This window comes from Pelobates fuscus, chromosome 6, assembly GCF_036172605.1.
Source record: "Pelobates fuscus isolate aPelFus1 chromosome 6, aPelFus1.pri, whole genome shotgun sequence".
Lineage (NCBI taxonomy): Eukaryota > Metazoa > Chordata > Amphibia > Anura > Pelobatidae > Pelobates > Pelobates fuscus.
In genome coordinates, this window is record NC_086322.1 from 81881769 (window position 1) to 81904723 (window position 22955).

The 22955-nt window shown below is 40.3% G+C and overlaps 1 protein-coding gene across 1 annotated transcript in view; it reads left to right on the forward strand.

Moving 5' to 3' along the window:
- The window catches only part of NSUN7 (NOP2/Sun RNA methyltransferase family member 7), a 45189-nt gene extending 26241 nt beyond the window's left edge, over nt 1-18948 (forward strand). Inside the window, exons 5-11 of the mRNA XM_063459921.1 lie at nt 659-842; nt 2803-3013; nt 6016-6159; nt 7254-7355; nt 7742-7859; nt 8466-8589; nt 18148-18948. Of these exons, the coding sequence (XP_063315991.1) occupies nt 659-842; nt 2803-3013; nt 6016-6159; nt 7254-7355; nt 7742-7859; nt 8466-8589; nt 18148-18777 (1513 nt within the window). The 3' untranslated portion in view covers nt 18778-18948. The remainder of the gene's footprint in view (nt 1-658; nt 843-2802; nt 3014-6015; nt 6160-7253; nt 7356-7741; nt 7860-8465; nt 8590-18147) is intronic.
- Nucleotides 18949-22955: the final 4007 nt, after the last annotated feature.

The following is a 22955-nucleotide window of genomic DNA, read 5'->3' on the forward strand; positions in this document are numbered from 1 at the left end:
GACTTTGTCCTGAGATCAATAGTTCAAGATTGTGAGGTTAATGACAGACAAAATAGATCCATGTTGGAAAGATTTCTTGTGACCTACTTGACCCTTTATAGTGCAGTGGTGATGATGATAAGTGATATGTGTCATTAATCTGTTATTCAAAATCAACATTGATATGCACGTTTGATTCTTTAAATATGTTCAAAATGGGCATTTCAGGCATTGTCTACATGTGAATGTATCTGCTCAATGCAAATACTTTGAACATTTCTAAAAATACTTGCTAATTTTCAGAAAAGTGTTAGAGAATTGTTAAAACAAAAACAGTTTATTCATAATGAATTAAGTCCTTTTTTTTGTTTTGAATTTGCTAAGTGTTATTATTCTGTGAGATTGTGATAGCTGGTAATGGGTGACTGGCGTCCGTTAATGTGTCAATAATTATCAAACGATAGATTAACTTCCAGGGTATCTTCAGACACACTATAAAATAAGTAAGCAAATCTCTAGACTCTAGCATTCATTTTCTAGTAACGTACATTAATCCAATTTAGGGGTTTCACATTGCTCAAAAAATACTTTGGCAAAAGTTATGAAACATTTCATTGACTCATTTGTAGACTGATAAACACACGATGCTGATAATTAAAACATAGTGTGTCCTTTTAAGCCTCACAGAAGTTGTCGACGTATTGAACAGCCAAAGATTTATAGAAGTAAAGTCCCCTGCAGAGATGGATAATTATAGCTACTGCATGGACAAGCAGTTCCAAAATGTACTTGTTTTCCCTCCACACCTCAAAGAGGAACTGAACAACTTAGATCTCTTTATTGATAACAAACTCGTACTACAGGTAAGCTGATATTTTACTTTACATTTACCTTGCTCACGTTCGGCTCCCTGACTTATTTAAAATATACATATTTTTCAAATAAATAAATTTTAAAAAATTTTATTATTCGGCTTTTTTCCATACATATGCCAATTCCGCATAACTAATGCCTGTCATTTTATATGATGTGTTTTTGGAGTAAATATCTTTCTTATGATATTCTGACATACCATACAACTTATTTGTTATTTCCAAATATGTACAAACACACCAGCACCATGAGCAAAGAAACCTATGTAAGACGGCAGCTCAAATGGAGACGCACGCACCACCCCAACTTTGTGCTTGAGTGCTTGACAATCGCTGAGAAATGCGAGGTCAACGATGTCACCCCCGTAAAAAATATCTCATCGCCGCTGGTGTTGGCCTGATAGTTTATGGTTAGCAGAAACAAATCATTGTGGCACTTAAACTGAACACTGTTAGAGCTTCAGATCTTAACTGGCATTTTGATCTGATGGTAGCCATTAGAAACAGACAATAGATCAGTTTTATAATACAGCATATAGTTTTCCGTTTTTATTCCCAAATTGGAAGCTTTTTTCCCTTTAACAGGGAGGCTAAAAAGAGCAATAATTGTGAAAAGTGTGTTTTTGATTTATAGCACAGTTGCCCACTCTCCAGGCTTGGAATTATTCTCAATGCAGAGGAACAATGTCGTTACATCAGTAAACGGGTTGCATGGCAACACATTCATGGCAGGTTGTTTATCAGCAAAAGCAGAGTTTGGCCAATTTAGGAGCTTGATCTTTTAATCCTTAAAGGACAATGTGGACATGAAATACTGTGGCCTTCTTTAAGAACATTTAGTTTAAGTGCTGCTTGCATAGAGATAGTATAGGAGTATAGAAGATTACCATGGAAACTATTGTAAATACCCAAATAACTTGCGTCTTTGTTTTATTGTCTACGGGCATATAGAAGATTTATGTTTTGGGAACACGTTAAAAAACCTGTTGCGATAGAAAATTACTGTGGTCTGAGCTTTTCATATGAATTGTAGATTTCCAAATAAAGTGATGCTTAAAAATAAGTAGAAAGAAGGGTAAGCTTCAGCACACTTGTGTATGTTTCCAAAAACACATTGCACACTGAAAAAGAGAAGTCGTTAGAAGTGGTCATGGAGCAAGCAATCTTTGTGCCGTGTTTCATCTTGAATACAGCGTATTCTGTCATTTTGTTCCAGGGTCTAGTTTCACCCTTGACACCCATGATGTAGGCAGCATGGAACTCCGTGCCGGACTGCCTAATCTTAATTCTGTGCCAAACGTATGTCTGTCGTAAGCAGATATGTCTTGCGGATAGCCCTCTGAGCACGCCGGCATGGAGAAGCCTGTATGTCACCTCCTCTCTTACCTCTCCCTGCTACATTCCTTTTTCTTATCTCCACCCCACACTCCCTGCCCTCCTCAGCACAGAGTATATGCATGTGCTCTGAGCCTCGAGATTGCTCCAATCACTTCATTGGCCATCAAAGTGGGAAGCAGTGACACGGCGTGATGACGGACCAGGCATCAAAAGCATTAAGGAGAACTTCACTCTAGTGTCTAGATTTGGTCCACTGAAACTTACCCCAATTCCAGGTCATATAGTTCTGTTTAAAACAATCCACAGTACCTGTCATCATCCTACCAATGTACTGCCACACTTCATCCTGCTTCACTCCGGTACAGCTATCATTCTGCTTCTGTCCTGGACTGGATAGAACCGCTGTAATTTTGCCATGCATCTCCATTTACTTGTCAGATCTGGTCATACACACCTAGAACATCCATATCCTCCGCAACAGTACCTATATCCTGTAATCAATGTATAAAAACTGGGGAGTAAATTGCATGTTGTGTAACTGATCGCACACCCTGTGTAATCCTTAGAATGTGGTAATATTTTAACCAGTTTTGTCTTATTCTTTTGTCCCCAGGATAAGTCACACTGCCTTGCAGCACATTCTCTGAGAGCGTTAATGAATATGGATGATGATATCATAATCGCCAATCCGTGTCCAGGGTTTACTATTGCTCACATATCTGTCCTCACCAATCAGAGTGCCTGCAACATATATGTTTGTGGAATTAAATCTGAGACAAGGAAACATGAATTGCAGGAGTTGTTCTTAAATATGGAATGCAGAAGTATGTATTTAAAAAAAATAATAATTTCATTCTTTATTTTTGTATTTTTGGAGTGCAAATATAGACCAATAAGCTTTTCAATGACATGTCAGCATAGACAGAAAATATATTGCAATAATTAAAAGAAATACTGCCCTGTGGCCCAGTCTCTGAAAGGGAGGGGATCATGCTCTGCTTCAGTATGTCACAGTACATGTTGGCATTCATGGTTCCCTCAATGAGCTGTAGCTCCCCAGTGCCGGCAACACTGATGCAGGCCCAGACCATGACACTCCGACCACCATGCTTGACTGTAGGCAACCAACTCCTCACCTGGTTGCCACCACACATGCTTGACACCATCTTAACCAAATAAGTTTATCTTGGTCTCATTGGACCACCGGACATGGTTCCAGTAATCCATGTTCTTAGTCTGCTTGTCTTCAGCAAACTGATTGCAGAATTTCTTGTGCATCATCTTTAGAAGAGACTTCCTTCTGGGACGACAGCCATGCAGACCAATCTGATGCAGTGTGCAGCGCATGGTCTGAGTACTGACAGGCTGACCCCCCACTCTTTAACCTCTGCAGCAATGCTGGCAACACTCATACGTCTATTTCCCAAAGACCACCTTTGGATAGGATGCTGAGCACGTGCACTCAACTTTTTTGGTCGACCATGGCGAGGCCTGTTCTGAGTGGAACCTGTCCTGTGAAACTGCTGTATGGTCTTGCCCACTGTGCTGCAGCTCAGTTTCAGGGTCTTGGTAATCTTCTTATAGCCTAGGCCATCTATATGTAGAGCAATTCTTTTTTTCAGATCCTCAGAGAGTTCTTTGCCATGAGGTGCCATGTTGAACTTCCAATGACCAGTATGAGAGAGTGAATACCAAATTTAACACACCTGCTCCCCATTCACACCTGAGACATTGTTACACTAACAAGTCACATGACAACAGGGAGGGAAATGGCTAATTGGGCCCAATTTGGACATTTCCACTTAGGGGGTGTACTCACTTTTGTTGCCAATGGTTTAGACATTGATGGCTGTGTGTTGAGTTATTTTGAGGGGACAGCAAATTTACACTGTTATACAGGCTGTACACTCACTTCTTTACATTGTAGCAGAGTATAATTTCTTCAGTGTTGTCACATGAAAAGATATAATAAAATGTGAGGGGTGTACTCACTTTTGTGAGATACTGTATGTGTGTGTGTGTATGTATGTATGCATAGAAATATATATATATACACATATCCCCCTTTCATATTCCAAAAATTGGTTAATCCAGCCCTTTTTTTCCATAGCTGTCTTTACACAAGTCCCTTTGATCTCTCTTCCCCCCCCAGCTGCACTAGAGCATTCTGTAAGTGACCAGTTAGGGTGGGTTTCTGGGTAGGTTCGGAGCAGGCCTAGCCTACTTTTAGAGACAGGATGGCTTGAGAAAACTACTATACTTCCATGGTTACACCTAGATGTTAATTACACTGACACTCTGATCTCCTGATAACATGACTCTTGAAACATTTTATAGTGAAGATGTACAGACATTTAGTAAATAAACACTTGAAAGGCTTGTTCCATCTAAATAAGTAATTTATACTGTACCCTTTGATGAAGATAACCTCCTTTGATATGTAAATGGGATTCCATTGTAAAACAAGATCGCTTATTTTAGCCTATTACACAGCAGACCGTCAGAAAGCATATGTCCATATATTAAATAGAAAATGTAATTTTTAACGGCACAACATTTCTTACACTTACTATATCTAGCATGTGCATATCTTATCAGGCATTGAAAGGAACTCGTCAATGCAAGCCTGTAGAATTCATGTCATACTAACCAAGGATGACTTTCTACTAGCCACAAGACTATTTTGTGCCCTAGGCAAGACCAGCTACTTGCACCCACCGAAAACAAAAATTACCAACTTTGTGTCTCTTATTCCCCTAGCCTGTTTGTGTGTATCTTTGTCATCCCCCCAGTCTCTCTGTATGTCTCTTTCTCCCCCCAGTCCCTCTGTATGTCTCTTTCTCCCCCCAAGCCCCATTGTGTGTCTCTTTCTTCCCCCCTCAGCCCTACTGTGTGTCTCTTTTTCTCGCCTCCTTCTGTTTATGGTCTCTTACCCCTCCCCTGTCCCTTTGTGTATTCTCTCTTATCCCACCCCCGTGCTAGCTCACCTCTCTTTTGTAGCGTGGCCGGGGCCCATGGTGATGTATCTTCTATATCTTCTAACCAGTAACTGGTCTGACAGGAAGCAGTTCAGCGCTCCCTGTGAGCACTTCCTTTAAGACTGGGTAGGCGAAACAGAAGCTCCTCTAACGTGAGTCGTGGCTCAGTCACGCAACATTCAGTGACTGGCCGGAGAGGAGAGTTGTGCAGTGCGCTCCCCTCACCAGGTCACCAGGACACTGCGCCCTCAGGACAGGTGCACCATAGGTGGCTGCCTCGTTTGCAAAGTGGTCCTGCCGGTCCTTATTGGCCATGGCTAACTTTTCACTCTACAATTGCTGGTGGCAAGTGGAAATTTTGAGCTCTAACTATACCATTTGTAATATGATAATTTGTAGTCTATATGGTAAGCACTTACAACTTTTCTAAAGCACCTTTATTGTATGTAATTGTAAGTTTAAATGGACGGTGTGCTTTTTACTGCCTGTTTTTTATTTTGTATTTTTTTTTTATCAGTTACTGTCACTTATAGTTTAAAAATGCTGATGCGATTGCAAGATGTCCACCTCTGCACTAATCAACTGTCAAATCAAGTGGTAATTAAGGCTTAACTTAGAATAGCTGACTTAGATGAAAATAAAATAAATCTGTAGTAAATATTGTTTTAAAGTGATTTAGGAAAAGTCGATCTTATTGATGGTTGCTTTAATTTCTTCTTTTTTTTTTTGGTATGATTTCCCTTTAAATCACGGAACTAGTGTACTCGAAAGATTATTTGTAAGTGAGCCTTTCTTTTTAAATATTGGGGAATATGTTTATCATTTTGCCACAATTTGATTTTTTCCAGATATTAAACTACTTAATGAGATGTTCACAGAGATTGAACCGTCCGATCAAAGACTGCAAAAAGCAAAAATTATTGTGCTGCAACCTCAGTGCTCTGGATCTGGTGTGAGTGATCCAGTAGATTTTATTCTAAATGAACAAGGAGGTAAGGTGTCTATGTTTTTTTTTTTTTTTTTTTTTATTCCTATATTATTTTCAGAAATAAAATAATTTCTTCATTTGCTATTTTATCATTAAAAACACTCCCAGGTGCTGTATTTTCACCAACTGCTGTGGTGTGATGGGGTATTTAGTATGTTTTCTAAGCTGTATGAATTTGATTTCAGTGTATTTGTTACAGACAGAAAATCAAAGGAATGCACTGAATTTAGAAAACAGTAACAACAAAACTAATTAAAAATAAAATATAATAAATAATAATAATAATAATAATAATCAAAACAAGCATATTTTGTCATATAGGCTAGCTAAATAACAAAGGGCAGTTTATCTGCAATTCACACAATGGACTTTAAGTGATAAATTCAGTAATAATTCCCTCTTCCATCTCTGTTAAATTGGATCTCCATTAAATTTACATTAATTTAACCTGCCGTGCATCGCAGACCTGAACAGCCTAACATGTCATGTGATCATATTTTATAATCTATCTATGCTAGAATAATAACGGAGTTCCGTATATATATATATATATATATATATATATATACTCCAGTTCAGCTATTTCGGACTAAGATTTGCTGTTCCCTCTTTAGTGAGTAAAACCATAAATGTTTTCTTGTAGGAAATTCCTTGAGAACTGTAAGGAGGTAATAAAATGTCTGTGCTCAGAAAGCAGTGTTATAAAAGGCAGGTCTTTTTATGAAGCGATGTTTGAAATAAAGCTTTGGCATTACTGTGTCGTTGTTAAATCGATGCTCTTGCAATTGGGAAGCATATCTGACACATACAGGGGTTCTTGCTATTCTCGTAATATCTGTAGAAGATCACATTGTCATTGCTCAGTATGAAGGCAAAATGTAAACCAGTCAATCTATAACCAACCACATATTGAATTAAAATGAAGCATATATACACACACACAATCTTCCTGTCTACCTGTCCAATCTATTGTAACCAAGCTTAACTAACATACATTTTGTACATTTAGGTCAATTATAATACTATACTGTACGTTACCAACGTTGTTTATGTTTCATTATTTCATTGATAAAACGTGAATGATTATTTTATGTGTAGACACCACATTGCTCCAGAACTTCTCTCAAGGATCTGTGCCCACTGACAAACTCAATCACCTTGCAAATCAGCAACTTCTTCAGCTAAACCATGCAATGAAATGTAAGTGTAAATGGTAAACCACCTTTTTATATCCAAATCGGGAAGGACGTTATATTTTTGGAAATGGCATCCTATTGCACATATTCAGTAAATCTCAAATCTAGCCATGGCTGTTACACCAGGGTGCCTAGGGAAGTATAGTGTAAGAAGACATAGTTATATTCCTTACACTATAGAATCCCTTTAAAATATGTGACTCCACAGCTGGTTAAGGACCGGAGTTCCATTGACCCAGAGAACTGCTAATATTTCCAGTAGGTTTTCTAGTTCCGCATTATCTGATGTACTTGAAGTTTGAAAAATGGCTACAAGTGACAAGATAGCCTAGACGTAAAGTGATGATTTGTAGTAACTTTTCGTTTCTTTGTCTTCCATTTTTACTTTAGTTAGTAAAGTGCAAGCAATTGTGTACTTCACTCTCTCGGTTTATGAAGAAGAAAATGAACATGTAATAAATCAAGCCTTGGAGTTAAACTTTGGAAATATTAAAGGTCGATCATATAGGTGAGTGTATGGGAAGATACCTGTGCACACAGTTGCAAATGTTGACGTTGAGAAGATTCTCTCAGCAACCAAGACCCATTTAATCTTCTGCAGCCCAAATAGTGTTAACATTTTTATTGCATTATTTTCTTCAAAGCTATCCAAGCTGGGTATGTTTTGCAGGAAGATACAGAAGTTTCATTTTTGCCTTATCTGAGAACAAATTGATGTCATTTTGCCAGACATGTCCATCCAAAAGACTTTTTACAACACGAGACCAGAGACAGATAGTGAACTCTGCAAAACATGCTCACTCTATGTCCATGAATTAGACACCTTACCTACAATCATGTGGACATAAGGGGTTTTGCTTTTTGTTTTTTTTAACACAAAGAAGTAAATATTTTTCTATTTTAGTTTTCATTGCCCGTTGTTCTGACTAGAATCATATTGGGGTGATGCGAATCATGTGCATTTTTAAGATGCGACTAAACATATAATGTATGTTTAAAATATTATAACTTAAACTATTTAGATTTCACTGAACAACCAAATGTTACATTTAAAATTAGAATATTCCGAAAATATGAATTTTAAGTAAACACTAATAAATGTATTTTACTACAGGCTTGGGAGTTCCATCATTCCCTTCTACACAACATCAGAACCCTTACCTGCCGCTGATCATTTTTTTAGGATTCAGCCTTCAGAGACTACAAACGGGTGTTTTCTTGCTATTCTAACCAGAGAGGTAAAACAGTAAATTGTATTTCTTTTTTGTAGTTAACTTAAATAAAGCAATATATCTTGAAGCATAACAATTTACACATTTGTAGTTAAGCATTTAGGAATATTGTTTCACACTTGGAGTAATAAGAAAGAAACGTATTATCAGGACTCAATACAATAATAGCAAGGCTGAAAAGGTGCTCACCACTTCAAGCAGGTAGGGCAGGACTGAATTTTTTATTTGCCAGGGCTGAATTTTCACTTGCCAATGGCTAGTGGAGCTCTGTTATTATACTGTTGTAATACATAAAGATACTTTGTTATATAGAAACCGTTTGGAAAGAAGTGGCATTTTTCAATTGGAATCACGCAGACCCATCCAGTGCCAACAGTTACCTCCCAATTCTTGTACAGAATGGGAAAGCCTCATGTTTATATTCAATGTATAGACATTACCGACTAACTCTCTAACAAGCCTCCCACCATACAAATAAACTGATTGGCTGATAAGGTTGGCACCTGCCAGCAGCCATGTCCGCCCTGAGCTATTCTCAGTGCTATACTAAATGTATTTGCTAACAAACTGTCACTGTTTGGGTGGTATTGCAATAAGATATTGTCAAACTATGTTGGATTTGTTTCTGTCAATGTTTTGGGGGTATTTTTATGATAATAGAATATATTCATGGGTATTAAATGATTTTATAAACTAGGTTAAGTGTACACTTATGCTATAGCGTCCCTCTATCTCCACCACTAACTTTAATTTGCCTGTTTTCCACAACTTTACGATGATCGAGGAACCTTACGCACATGCTCAGCAAGCGCTGTGTGTCTTAGACATTCCCCATGGGAAAGCATTCAATCAATGCTTTCCTGTGGGGAATTTGAGGACACTGGATGTTCTCATGAAAAGCATGAGGACGTCCAACGTCATTTCACAGCGTTAAACTCAGTGAGAATGCAGGAATACCTCTAGTGGCTGTCTGGAAGACAGCCACTAGAGGTTGTCTTAATCCTAGAATGAAAATATTGTAGTTTGTCTGAATGAAACTTTGTGAAGACCTTAACACCTCTACACCTCAAAGATACAATTATTACGTCATGGCCTCCTGGGCCAAAAAGTCTCGTGATGAAATAATTCTGTAATTTAGTATTTGCACCAGCAGGGGCTTCTTCACTTCTCGTACTGGGGAAATTCCAGTATTGTTCAGTACCTGGGCCTCACCTTTCTTAGCTATGGTAGAAATTGAAGGCTCCATGCCAGCAGCTTGTCTGTGCACAACAGTCAACATGTGCATATAGTTATTTCACATTTACCTGTCGACTGGGTATTCCTTCGATGTGAAGGACACCCTTTTGGGTCTTCTTAGATGACTCCCCTCTTCCTGATCACTCATTAGGGAAGGTAGGTAGTACTGGGCTGTGTTGACTTGTACTCATCACATTGTTCGATCAGGCCATGAGAGATCAGTAAATCACATTGTGACAGCCTGTCAGACAATATACCCTTTAATGTTACAATCATATAGTGCACAGTGCTCAGATAGCATTCTGTAATATGCACACCTGGGAAATCACTCCGTGACAGCTGTGGGAATACCTCTGACAATGTCAGGTGGGTAGGGTTAGGGCTTGGTTTATTTTTGGTGCTTGATCTCAAGCAAGACATAGTGTAAGGCATATGGATACGGGATTTGGGGGTAGAGTTAGGGATGCTGAACAGTATATTGACCAAAATAGCACTCTAATTGAACATGCTTACGAGCATAATTGTCGGAATACCACTGTCACGATTCCGGGAACCAAACACGCTAACACACACACAGAAGAGGTGCAGTACCGGACCTTAGAGTGGCCGGGCTAAGCACACAGAGAATAGTCAGGAGACAAGCCGAGTAAGAGGAACCAGAAAACAGAATAACGAGATACAAGCCGAGGTCAAAGGGTAGGAGAAAGTCACAAAGTCAGATAAGCAAGCCAGAGAGTACGTAACCAGAAACACAAGTCCAATAGCAATACTAGCAAGCAAAGACCACAACAGGGCAGAGAGGAACAGGAAAGGTAAGTATTTAAATCATTAGGTTAATTCTGATTGGATAATTTCCAATCAGAATTAACAATCACACGTGGGAGATATCTAGACCTCCCACTGTGATTGAGGCACTGTGCCTTTAACGCCGGGTCTGGTGGCTGACCCTGGCGTTTCTTAAAATGGGCGGTCTCCCAGCGTGCAGCGTCATGCATGCTGCCGCTGGGCGACGCAGAGGAAGACGCGGGCGGCATCCGTGGCTGGGAGGATGCCGCCCACCGAGCGCACGCCAGGAAGGGGACCGTGGACGGCTGGAGGGTGAGTGCCGCGAGCAGACTGCAGCCTCCCCTTGCAGCCGCCCGCGGGATCCTGACAACCACTACTTGTACCATGTTAACAGAATACCGGAAACCATTCGACTACACCTTGCTAAACTAATGTATATTTACACATTCAGAATGTGACTGTTTTAACCTTCACAGCTATGTAAAATACCACTTATTAGTTATCTAGAATGTTGTATTTGTGTTTCAAGGCTATTTTTGAAAAGCTGAGTTAATCTGCTCTACATCCCTTGCTTTCTATTATCAAAGCCTTGAAGTTGCAAGGTCTGTTTCCATATGAATTACCTAGCTCAACGGGTCAATATTACTGTTTCGGATTTGTAACACAGAACATAAAGCAGGAGTGAAAAATGCAAATATTGACCGCTACAAAACAAACAATAAAATGTTTAAACCCAAAAGTCCATTAATTATGTATTTCTGTCTGTGATCCCAGAAACGAGTGGCTCCTAATCTGAATCTAAAATTCATTCTTACTGGTTATCTAATTAGTGAGCCATAAATCTGACACTTATTATAGACTGGTCTGCTGTCTGATTTATAGGAGACCAGTTAATTCTAACCAATACGCTTTGCTTTAATACAAACACGGAAAAGTGCTTCAGTGATATGGGGAACACAGAGTGGATTTGATTTAAATCAAGGCAATTTAAATCAGAATTTAAATCACTGGTCCGTAACACTCGATTGAAATCCTGATTTTTAAATGTGAAGGCTCATTCTTGCTGGTTGTTATAATCTTTAATATTTGCTATCAAATGAATTTATGATTAAAATTATTTATAAAGCGCCAACATGTTCCACAGCACTGTATGATACATAAACAGTACAAACACACAATATATAAAGAATACATACTGGAACAGTAGGTTAAGATGGCCATGCCCAAACAAGCTTGCAATCTAAAAAGATAAGGGAGAAATGCACAAAGGGCAGGGCCGGACTGAGCAGCCATGGAAAAAAATTATATACCAGCCCATAATGCATCGCACCAGCATAGTGTGCAGAAATGGAAGCGGGAAAAAAATACTTAAAACTGAAAACAATCACTCAAACATGAAAGAAAGCATTCATAGGGTTTAAAAATAAACAAAAGAGCGGATTTGTTGTAAGCAGACGTGCATTTGCATATAATCAATGTTTCAGTCCAACTACCTTGACATATTAAGAAAAGTTTAGTAATTGGACTGAAATTGTGAATGTATGTTATTGCACAGCAGTAAATAAAATGGCATTATCTTGCTTATTTTGAAGTAAGAGTGTGCTCTTCACTTTGGCTGACAACTGGATGATCTCAGTCTACGCCTATTCAATTCCCATAGGAAAGCATTGGGAGGCTATTGCGCATGTGTGGCAAAACACTGTGCTTCATCACACCAATCAGCATCTCCTCATAGAGATGCATTGCATCAATGCATCTCTATGGGCAGCGTTCAGCGCCTCCATGCAGAGCGTGTAGGTGCTGCACACTGTGCAGCACTGGACTAGGAAGCAGCTCTAGTGGCCGTCTGAGTGACTGTCACTAGAGATGTTCCTAGGCAGCAATGTAAACACTGCCTTTCCTCTTTTTCTCAGCATACAGGGACAGGCTATAGACACCAGAACCACTACATTAAACTGTAGAAGTTCTGGTGACTATAGTGTCCATTTAATATGAAGTTTTTCTCTCAACGGTCAACTCTAACTTACAGGAAGAGCAGGAGACACAAGTGAAGATGCATTTTGTTTGTGTCTTTCTCCCCTAAGCCCCTTTCATGTGTCTCTTAGCCCCAGCCCCTTTGTCTCTTTGCCCCAGCCCCTTTGTCTCTTTGTCCCCTTCCCCAGCCTTTCTGTTAAGTCTCTTTCCCAGGCCGCAGCTCTTCTGTGTGTCTCTTTCCCCACAGATCCTCTGTGTGTCTCATTCTCCCCTTCCCCAACCCCTCTGTGTGTCTCCTGTTCCCCTTTCCCAGCCCCTGTCTTTCTCTCTAGACCCCTCCATGTCTTTTTTTTCTCCCTAGCCTCTCTGTGTGTATTTTTACTCCCCTGCCCCTCCATGTGTCTCATTCCACCCCCTCCAGCCTTACATGTGTATCATTACCCCTGCCACCCCTCCATCCATCCCCCCAGACATCCATGTGTTTCAATCCATCCCCCCAGACTCCCATGTGTCTCATTAGCTCCCCATGTGTCCCTATAGCTCCCCTCCCAGCCCTCCATGTCTCATTCCACCCCCTCCAGCCTTACATGTGTCTCATTAGCCCCCCATCCCTCCATGTTTCTCAATCCATCCCCCAGCCCTCTGTGTCTCAATCCATTACCCCCCCCCCCCAGACCTCCATGTGCCTTATCTCCCTCAATCCTTCCATAGGTACCTATAGCCCCTTCATGCATTTCTATACACCCTCCCAGCTCTTCATGCATTCCTATACCCCCCCCCCCCACCAGCCTAAATGTGTCCCACTAGTTCCCCCCAGGTTTCCCATTAGTCCCACCCCAGGTGTCCCATTAGTTTACCCCCAGCCCCCATGTGTCCCATTAGTCTCGCCCAGCTCGCCCTGTAACTTGCTGTAGTGTGGTCGAGCAGGCAGACCGTGGTGGAGAAGCTCCTGCTCACTGTACCCGGTCTAACAGGAAGCAGTTCTGTGCCCTCTGTGAGCACTTCCTGTCAGACCGTGTAGGGGAAGAGAAGCTTCTCTACCCCGCGGTCTGCCTGCTCGGCCACGCTACATTCTGTGACTGGCAGGAGGGGAGCACATCCCCTCCTGCCAGTTACTCTGTAATTGCGCCATGCGGCCCACGGGCCGGTGCGCACTAAGTCCTGACAAATTATGATGAAATGATTGCAAGGAAAAATCTCCAGTTTAATAGATTAATCACTTGTGTTTGGAGAAAAATTTAAAGGAACACACAACTTCAAAAATTTAAATAGATACATTTTTAAAACATCACCATTTAGAGAAGGATGAAAGAGCCTTGGAGGATTAGGTACCGCAGAGTTCTGTGGATGCTCTGATTTGCTTCCTAATGTTTTTCTAAATGTAATGCAATGTTTTTTGAAGTTCAGGTAAAATAGGATACTACTTACACAAAAAGCACTTCAGCAGACTTAAGTGCTTTATGTGTGTAGCGTGGTCCTTTAAATTAAAAGGTGTTCATTGTGTGCGCCTAGATTTGCAGAATAGCAATGGGATTAAGTTATCTTTCTGAACTTTGTAGGTTTATTTTATAACATATTTGCTGTGAAAAATGTGCATGTTATCTCTGAAGACACAAGTACAATTAACTTGGATTAATGGAATTCATTTACCAAAAATGTAAATACTGCATGAATACACAGCCTCATACTACAGAACTAATCCCCATTTCATGCTGAATAACCTTTGGACTATAATGTAGTCAAACATTGGAACAGAGTTGCCTTTTTTTTGTCTCTTGTGAATATTCATAAGGAAAATTGTATGCGTTTTATCAAGTTCCATAAAATCCTTCTTTAAAATTGCTTCCAAGAACTAAACCTTACATTCAAAGTGGGAACATATATTATGGTAATGTTGAATACATATCATATTTTACTACACTGTTCCTTAATATGGAATAGATAATAAAATTCATAGTGTATCCAAGTGCAAACGCATTGCGTTTCCAAATCATCCAAATGTTCTATCATATGTGTAAAGCTCCAGGGCAACTATTTGTCTTAAATTCCCCACCAATGTTTCCAAGAGATTTTTGCTTACAGGGTCATTGAAGAATACTACAACCCCCATCAACTCTGCATTATTTAGTTATGGGTGATTAATAATATGAAGACTTAAAATGTCTTGTAGAGAGCTTCATCTCTATTCATTTGCACACAGTACACATGCCATACATCTGGTAGCTACATCTCACCATATTATTTCCAGTTTAATTTAATGGAATTTTGGAACACTACTGTTATGTTAAATATATGCTGGCTTTATCAATGTAAAATAAAAGTCAAATAAACATGACATCAAAGCATAGTCGGTAACATTCCATGAAGCCAGAAATGTCATCTTGAAAATCAAACAACTATATAAAAACAAGGTCATGCTAAAAGCAAAATAATGATATTAATTTATTATAAAATGTCAAAATAATTGTCACCAAACCACCAGTTAATGTAATGCCTGCCCTTTCCCCCTCTTTGTACACAGGTAAGAGGCATGGAGAAATACAATTACATTAAAATACATTTTAAAAAAAAGGCCCAAATGTCTTTTTATTAATTTGTTATGTTTCAACCTGTTGTCTTAATTGTTAATTGATTGAATTTTTTAAGCAACACCCTCCAGTCAATATACATAATCACTGTAGTAATTGGAACCCTATATAGGTCTCTATAAGAGATAGTAGATTCTAGCTTAATACCTGCCGCCTATGACCCGTAGTTCCGTAAAATTGAAGCCATTTTGTTTTTCCTAACTATCCTTCAACTTCTCATTCTTCATCCATTTATTTTCACATTGTGTGATGTAGTATCCCAACGGCCTGTTCAGCTCCAGTGGCCTTTATTCTACCTTGTTTGTCTAGCATGTCAAATAGCATTTATTACTCCATGTCTGGAGTATCTTATCTGTAGCGTATATTAAGAGTTTTCGACGCACTTGCCTAAATTGACTTCCCCATATCATAAAATTGTGCAGAACTGTCAAATGCCATGCAACTGTTTGGTTATGTATCATGCCTTTCTAGCTCTCACTGTTGTGGCATTGCAAGGTAGTCGGTATCTTATCTCACACAGCAAACAAATAAAATAAATAAATACCTTTTAAAAAGGGTATTTAAGTTCAAACTTAAACAAAAACCCTCCTTACAGAGGTGATGGGTGAAACTATTCAGTGCCTAAAATACAACGCAGCTCAAACACATAAAGTGGAATACCCTTATTTCCACAATAAATTAACAATATATACGTAAGCCTATTTGCCCAAAAGAGCACATAGGCTTACGTACGGAGCCAATAATATATAGGCTCCAGACCATGTGAGTGGCTTCAGTTTTTTACTTTCCTCACTTATTTTCACCCAAATCATCTACACTATATGTTTTTTTATCTCTTTGTTCCCTTCATTGTATGTTTAAAAGCATATTCCTGAATTTAAGACAACACAAAATTGTTGGGGTAAGTGAACTCCTCTATCACTTATATTTGTATTAGCGCTCCACTAGGTGGTGTATTTTACACCACATTTCTATATATTATACATTTTTAAAATGCTTTTATTCCCAACAGTATGCAGCCCCTATCCTACCCCACATATTTAGACACACTACATCCACTACACAAACACACAATTTGCATTCACTATACACACACAGTGTCCACTACACACACTGCACCCATTACACAGACATACACTTTGTATTCACTATACAAACACACACTCTGCATATACTATACACACTATATCCGTTACACACACTGCATACACTCCACATACACAGGGGCGTATTAGCCGCGAGGCAAACAAGGCATTTGCCTTGGGCGGCATTTTCCAGGGGGCGGCAAAAAATGCCGCCCCCAAATGCCCAAGGCAAATGTCTTGTTAGCCTTGCGGCTAACAGACACGCTGGGCTGGTTGCTGGTTGCTGGGCGGCCGGCGAGGGAGCTCTTCCCCTGAGCTCTCTGCTCAGCTCCCTCGCGCGCCGCCCGCAGAGTGAGACTGGGAGCCGGAATATGACGTCATATTCCGGCTCCGCCTCCCAGCCTCACTCTGCGGGCGGCGCGCGAGGGAGCTGAGCAGAGAGCTCAGGGGAAGAGCTCCCTCGCCGGCCGCCCAGCCTGCCCGCCAGTGCCGCCCTGCAGCCACTGGACCACCAGGGAATGGGAGAACTCCCCCACCCCCAGCATTCCCAAAGGTAAGGAGGCTGGGGGGTTGGGGGGGGGGGGGGGGGGAGTAAATAAAAAAAAATGTGTTAATGTGAGTGTGTGTGTGTGTCTCTGACTGTGTGTGTCTGATAGTGTGTGTGTGTGTCTGTTAGTGTGTCTGTTAGTGTGTGTGTGTCTGTGTGTGTGTGTCTGTTAGTGTGTGTGTGTGTGTGTGTGTGTGTGTGTGTTAGTGTGTGTGTGTCTGTTAGTGTGTGTCTGTGACTGTGTGTGTGTGTCTGTTAGTGTGTGTCTGACTGTGTGTGTCTGACTGTGTGTGTCTAACTGTGTGTGTCTGACTGTGTGTGTCTGACTGTGTGTGTGTGTCTGACTGTGTGTGTCTGACTGTGTGTCCGACAGTGTGTGTTTGTTAGTGTGTGTGTCTGTTAGTGTGTGTGTCCGACTGTGTGTGTTTGTTAGTGTGTGTCCGACTCTGTGTGTTTGTTAGTGTGTGTGTGTCCGACTGTGTGTGTCCGACTGTGTGTGTCTGTTAGCTAGTGTATGCGTATCTGTCAGTGAATGTGTGTGTATTTAGAAGGTGGGGCAGGGGGGAAGGGTTGGGTGGGGGTGGCGTGCGCGCGCGCGGGGGGGGGTGTCTGAGTTTTGTCCTGCCTAGGGCAGCACAAAACCAAGATACACCACTGCACATACACTGCATCCTCGTGTGTGGACTGAGGATGGACCCTGTGGTCGGACTGAGTAGCAGGCCCAGGGACCCAGTTGTGTAAGAGGCCCCAACATTTCTGATGGCAGCCCTGAGTGGGATTATAACATCTGAAAGAAGCTAGTAGCTGGAGTTCATCTTTGGAGGAGGCAATGGTCATGATGATTTGGTACACAGGGGGGATGTAGGAAACAGAGTGGATGAAGTTGGGGGAGGTAGTAGTCAAGTTTATGGAAATATAAGACACTGTGTGCTCGTTGCCAAACTTAGCCTTGATTTAACACTTTTATATAAACCTTTCATATGATTTAATATTTTTGGATACACTTTTTCATATAATTTATATACAGAAGTCACCATTAGCCTATGGGAATGTTTGAAGATAAATGATTTGAAAATGTTATCCAAAATATTTAGACCCTTGTCTATACATAGCTGCCCTTAGCTCCTTCTGATGACTGCCGGTAGTTGGTATCCGCTACTAATTAGGAATAAGAGTTCTAACCTTGTTGCTTTATTTATTTATATTTACCTGCTGAATAACAATGTTTGATTGCAAAGATATATACCACCCAAAGAATACTGGAAAAGCACAAAACCACACCATGTAAGATGCCCGTTTCATGAATGATTTCCAAAGTGACTTATCAGCTTCTGTCTGTCTTTTATAGAGAGATCCAGTTGATTCAGCTAAAGATGTATTGGCCCGAGCTGCTGCCAAGGGATTACTTCAAGGTATTGAAATCTCATCAGCAAGAGGGGACAAGAAAAAGAGATCGAAAATGGCTGTATCCAAAGCCATCGCAAAGCCCACTTCTATTACACAAACAAATATTGCAGAGTTCCTGAACAGAGAAAATGGTTCTACATCTGCAAAAGTATCAACATCTAAACAAGATCCACTTGTCTCTCAAAATAGCCAACATAACATCAGCAACATCCAGTTAAAGAAAACCTCAAAGCAATCATCTTTTCCCACTGCACCAGCAGCAATGAAAAATACAAGCTACTTCACTGCTCCAAAGGTTGCAGATCGCCAAATAATGTTTACAAGGCAAAGAGCCGAAGACAAAATGATTTTATTGAAACCAATGCAGATTCTGTTGCCACCGGTGTCAATGCCACTTTACAGCGACTCAACAGTTGCAAAAGTTCGGAGTCCCATCCAGTGTTATCCGAGATGGCATTCTGGAGTACGTAGCAACTTACAAAGGGCATTTACCCCGACACTGTCCATTGTTGGCAAGCCCAAAGAAACTCTAACACTTAATGCGCTCCGACACCCCAAACCTTGGCATTGAAGACTATATTTTGTAACATTTTTCATGATATGCTAAGATACAGTTTGTCAATAGATAATGAATGGAAGGGGCAGTGGGTACAATAATCATGAAAGAAAAATAGGAAATAGGAAGACATTAATATTTTTCTTTTGCTATTGTTTTGTAATAGTGTTTCATTTTATTACTTAAGTTTGTTACTATGTTTTTATATTTTTTATGTGTGTATATATCAATTTAATTTGTAATGTCATAATATTTTCTACTTAAAAAAAAATATTTAGAATATGCTTTATTTTCTAGATTGCTAACACTTTGCATAACATTATTTTTTCATGCTTGTGTTGGCACCTGTATGTATAGCAATGACATTTTATAACCAACGCATTTCTAATATAGTATGACTTAAAATAGTGACTTTGTGCCTCCCTTTCTTTCCTAAACCATTAAACTGAGAGCATGTCAAAATCTAGGACACACTTACTGCGAATAAGATATTTACAGGACATATAATCTTAAAATGCCATAACCCTGTTGAGAGCCAATTGCCTCCTTCCGCTCCTACAACAGGTTCAGACTATATTCTGTGACATTCGTCACGACGCTTCGCATGAGGACCTTTAACATCCTCTGATGTGTATCATAGGGAAGCACTGGATTAAATGCTTCTAAATGAGAAGCATTTGACTAAAAAAGTTCAGCTCTTGCCATACGTGTTCTACTTTTGAATGCTTCTTTATGAGAAGGATTGGATTGGACGAGAAGACGAAAGAAGACGCCTGTAGAAAAACAATACGGGAGGGGAAAAAAGTGCGGATTTACATTAACGTGACGCTGTCATGACGGGTTTACTTGTGTTAACCTTAATGTGATCCACCTGTATCTTTTAGATGTATATTAAACATTTAGCAAGTTACATAAAAATCCAGTTTAGACAAAGCAAAGCCAGATAATACCTTGCAAATGAAGAGCAGAAATAGAAACATTGGGAGATATGTATAAACGTGTCATGTTCTGAAAATTGTTCTAAAGATGCAAAGCAGGTGGAATCTACAATGGAATGTACCTGCTGATTTAATTGGGTTTTAGTACTTTACATATTTAGTACATATTTGTTAAATATAGGGATAACAAAACAATTTCTGCTGTAAGTGCAATTCACTAATGATTATTGTTGTATATAATTACACGCTATCTTGTAATGAACCTGTATTCGTATATAGGCAAGAGTATAGAATGGTTAACATGAAAGCATAGATGATCTTGAAGAATCTAAAAATGTATTGGGTGTGTCAATTGCAGAAAAATAAAAGTAATTCATTGCACTCTCCTTCGACTGTTAAAGTATTATCTCTTCTATATTAAGGATATTCTCGGAAATTAAATGTATAAAATGCACAATGCACAAAAAAAAAGTTAATCTGTAGAGGTGGATTACAAGTGCAAACCTTATTTTGATGCATATGGAAACAAACGCTAGCAGTTAGATAATAAAAAGTGATTGCCTTGGGGGGGCGCAGCTAGCTGCATATGAGAGCAGACTTGCTATGAGGAGCCCCAGTGCTACCCTAGGCGGCTATCGCGAAACATTATTTTCCCGTAACCGACCTCTCAAATAACTAACGCCACCAGAGGGAGTGATGGCCCAAGCGCCATCCTCTAAAACAATTTCCAGGGGGCAAGCGCCTGAATACATGCACACAAGACAAACAACCAAGGTCAAAATGGCCGACACAGCCAAGTCAGACAGTGCAAGTACATACTCCAGGGCCTCTACAATAGACCACTAAACAAGGACAGGACCCCATACCCAATGAGCAAACTCCCATTAGGGAACTCCTGTAGGAGCTTTGAGTTGGCATTAAGGATGATATGAATTCTTTAATGGAGAAGCTCAAAAACAAAATACTAGAAATAGGGAACAGGACAGAGGCGGTGGAAGTAATAACTCACCACAACACATTGACTGTCCACCGTGAAGCGTTATTTACTAAGGTTAAACTGCTCAAATTGAAACTAACAGGCCTAGAAGATAGGTCCCACCGTAACAACCTCAGAATACGAGGGATCTCAGAGGTCATAAAAGCGGAAAATTTGGCAACTTATGTTCAAAGACTCTTAACAGCACTTCTACCCCTAAGCCAGTGCTCCTAGACATAACTCACCGACTACCCAAAGCAGCTAGACAACCCAAAAGTACTCCTAGGGATGTAATAACTTGCATACATTATTATTATGGAGTCAGGGAAGACATATTTAGGAGAGCTATGAACCCAGCTAACTACCCAAAAGAATTCCAGCACCTAAACATTTTTGCAGATCTTTCTTTGTTCACCATTGAGTTAAGAAGATAATTTACTGGGGTAGCAACAGCTCCCCAAGATCACAACATACTATATAGATAGGTGATCCCAGTGAAACTTATAATCTTACAATACTGATCACATGTATTACCACAACACCACAGGAGGAAGAACATTTACCAAGCCAGAGGAACATTTCATACAAGAATGTGAGTCAAAGCGCAACATCGCGAAAAGGATCACTGTGGGTGCAGACTGAGTGGCAACCATCTATAAAAGCCCTAGTCAAGATATCTGGCTCCAAATTGAACTGGTTATATGAGACATGTCCTTTATCCTTTACAATTAGCCATAATTCTCACTTGTTTTAATACTCTCAATATTACTAATATCGGTGATTGTTGACATAGGTTCAATGTTCATATTAAGTTACGGTAGCAGCTAAACCCAAACCCAAGTAGAGCTCTGCTGTCTGACCAGGCCCCCCTGAAATGGGACTGGCCTGGTGGACAGTGGCCTCTAAGTGCGCTGAGGTATTTGTCAATTCTTTTGTGTCAAAGCAAAACCAGGTATTAGCAGTGCTAGCAAGTGATGGCTATGTATTTTGCCAAGGAGATCCAGCAGCAGCACTGTGACTCATTGAATGACCGGAAGGACTTTAAAAACTATTAAACACATAGCCAAAATGGCGATGTAGTAAATAACTATTTTGTAAGAGGAAAGGCCCAACAAGCCTAGGCTCCACCTTTACACACAGAACTACAGGTCCTGATCGCCATAGCAACCATTGTATCCCTGATAGTTCTGCCCAGGCTACCATTGTAGGGGAGGTACAGGCAATACAACTGTGAGGGGCCCTAACTCTATATTGCAATTGTTCATATATAGCAAATATTGATATATATATATATATATCTGGAGGTCCCTGGGCCATATCAGGGTAACATGGCGAGGGGGATATCCAAGAGACTCACAGCTTTTACCTCTCTTACTCAATGTCTGTCTCATAAGAACACTGCACACATGGCAGAGGCCTGAAACAAAAAGCTGGGAGGGAGAAATAAAGTTAAATATGCTAAAAAAAATAATAAAGATTAAAAAGAAATGCTCCCCTTTTACCTCTCCCCTCCACAGACTACACCCCCTGTCCCACAATAAAAATACACCCATACACACATACTACATCCACTGTACAAAAATAATGCATCCACTATACACATACTTACTTCCTCCCTTACACACACACACATTGCATCCACTATAAACACACACCAAATCCACTATACACATATTCACTGCATGCTTTGTGTACACTATAGGCATGTGCATGGGATACATTTTCAGTTCCGTTCGGAATTCCTAAATTCGGGATTTTCGGCAATTCGACACTTCAAGACTTCGGAACTTCGGCAACTTCGGAACTTCGGCACTTGAGCACTTCGAACTTCGACACTTCGTAAATTCAGCAACTTCGGCACTTCGGAATTTCGGAACTTCGGGACTTCGGCACCTCGGGACTGCTCTTGCAGTCGCTTGGTAGATAACTCCCTAATTCCCACGGTATTAGGGAGTTATCTACCAAAAGGCTGAAAGACCTAAATTGGTCTTTCAGACAAATTTACTAATACTAAGTAAAAATTACTTAGTATTAGTTAATTTTGCCCCTATTCGCTATACCGCGAGTAGGGGCATGTCTATTAAACAGGGAGCAGCCTGTGACTGCTCACTGTTTAAAAAAAAAAGTACCCCCCGGCCCCCACCCCTGAGTGGCGGGTGGGGGCCCTAACGTAAAATGATGGGGGGGTGAACCTATTGTCCTCCCCCCTGGCCCCCACCCCTGAGCGGCGGGTGGGGGCCCTAAATGAGAATAGGGGGGGGACCTAATGTCTTCCGTCC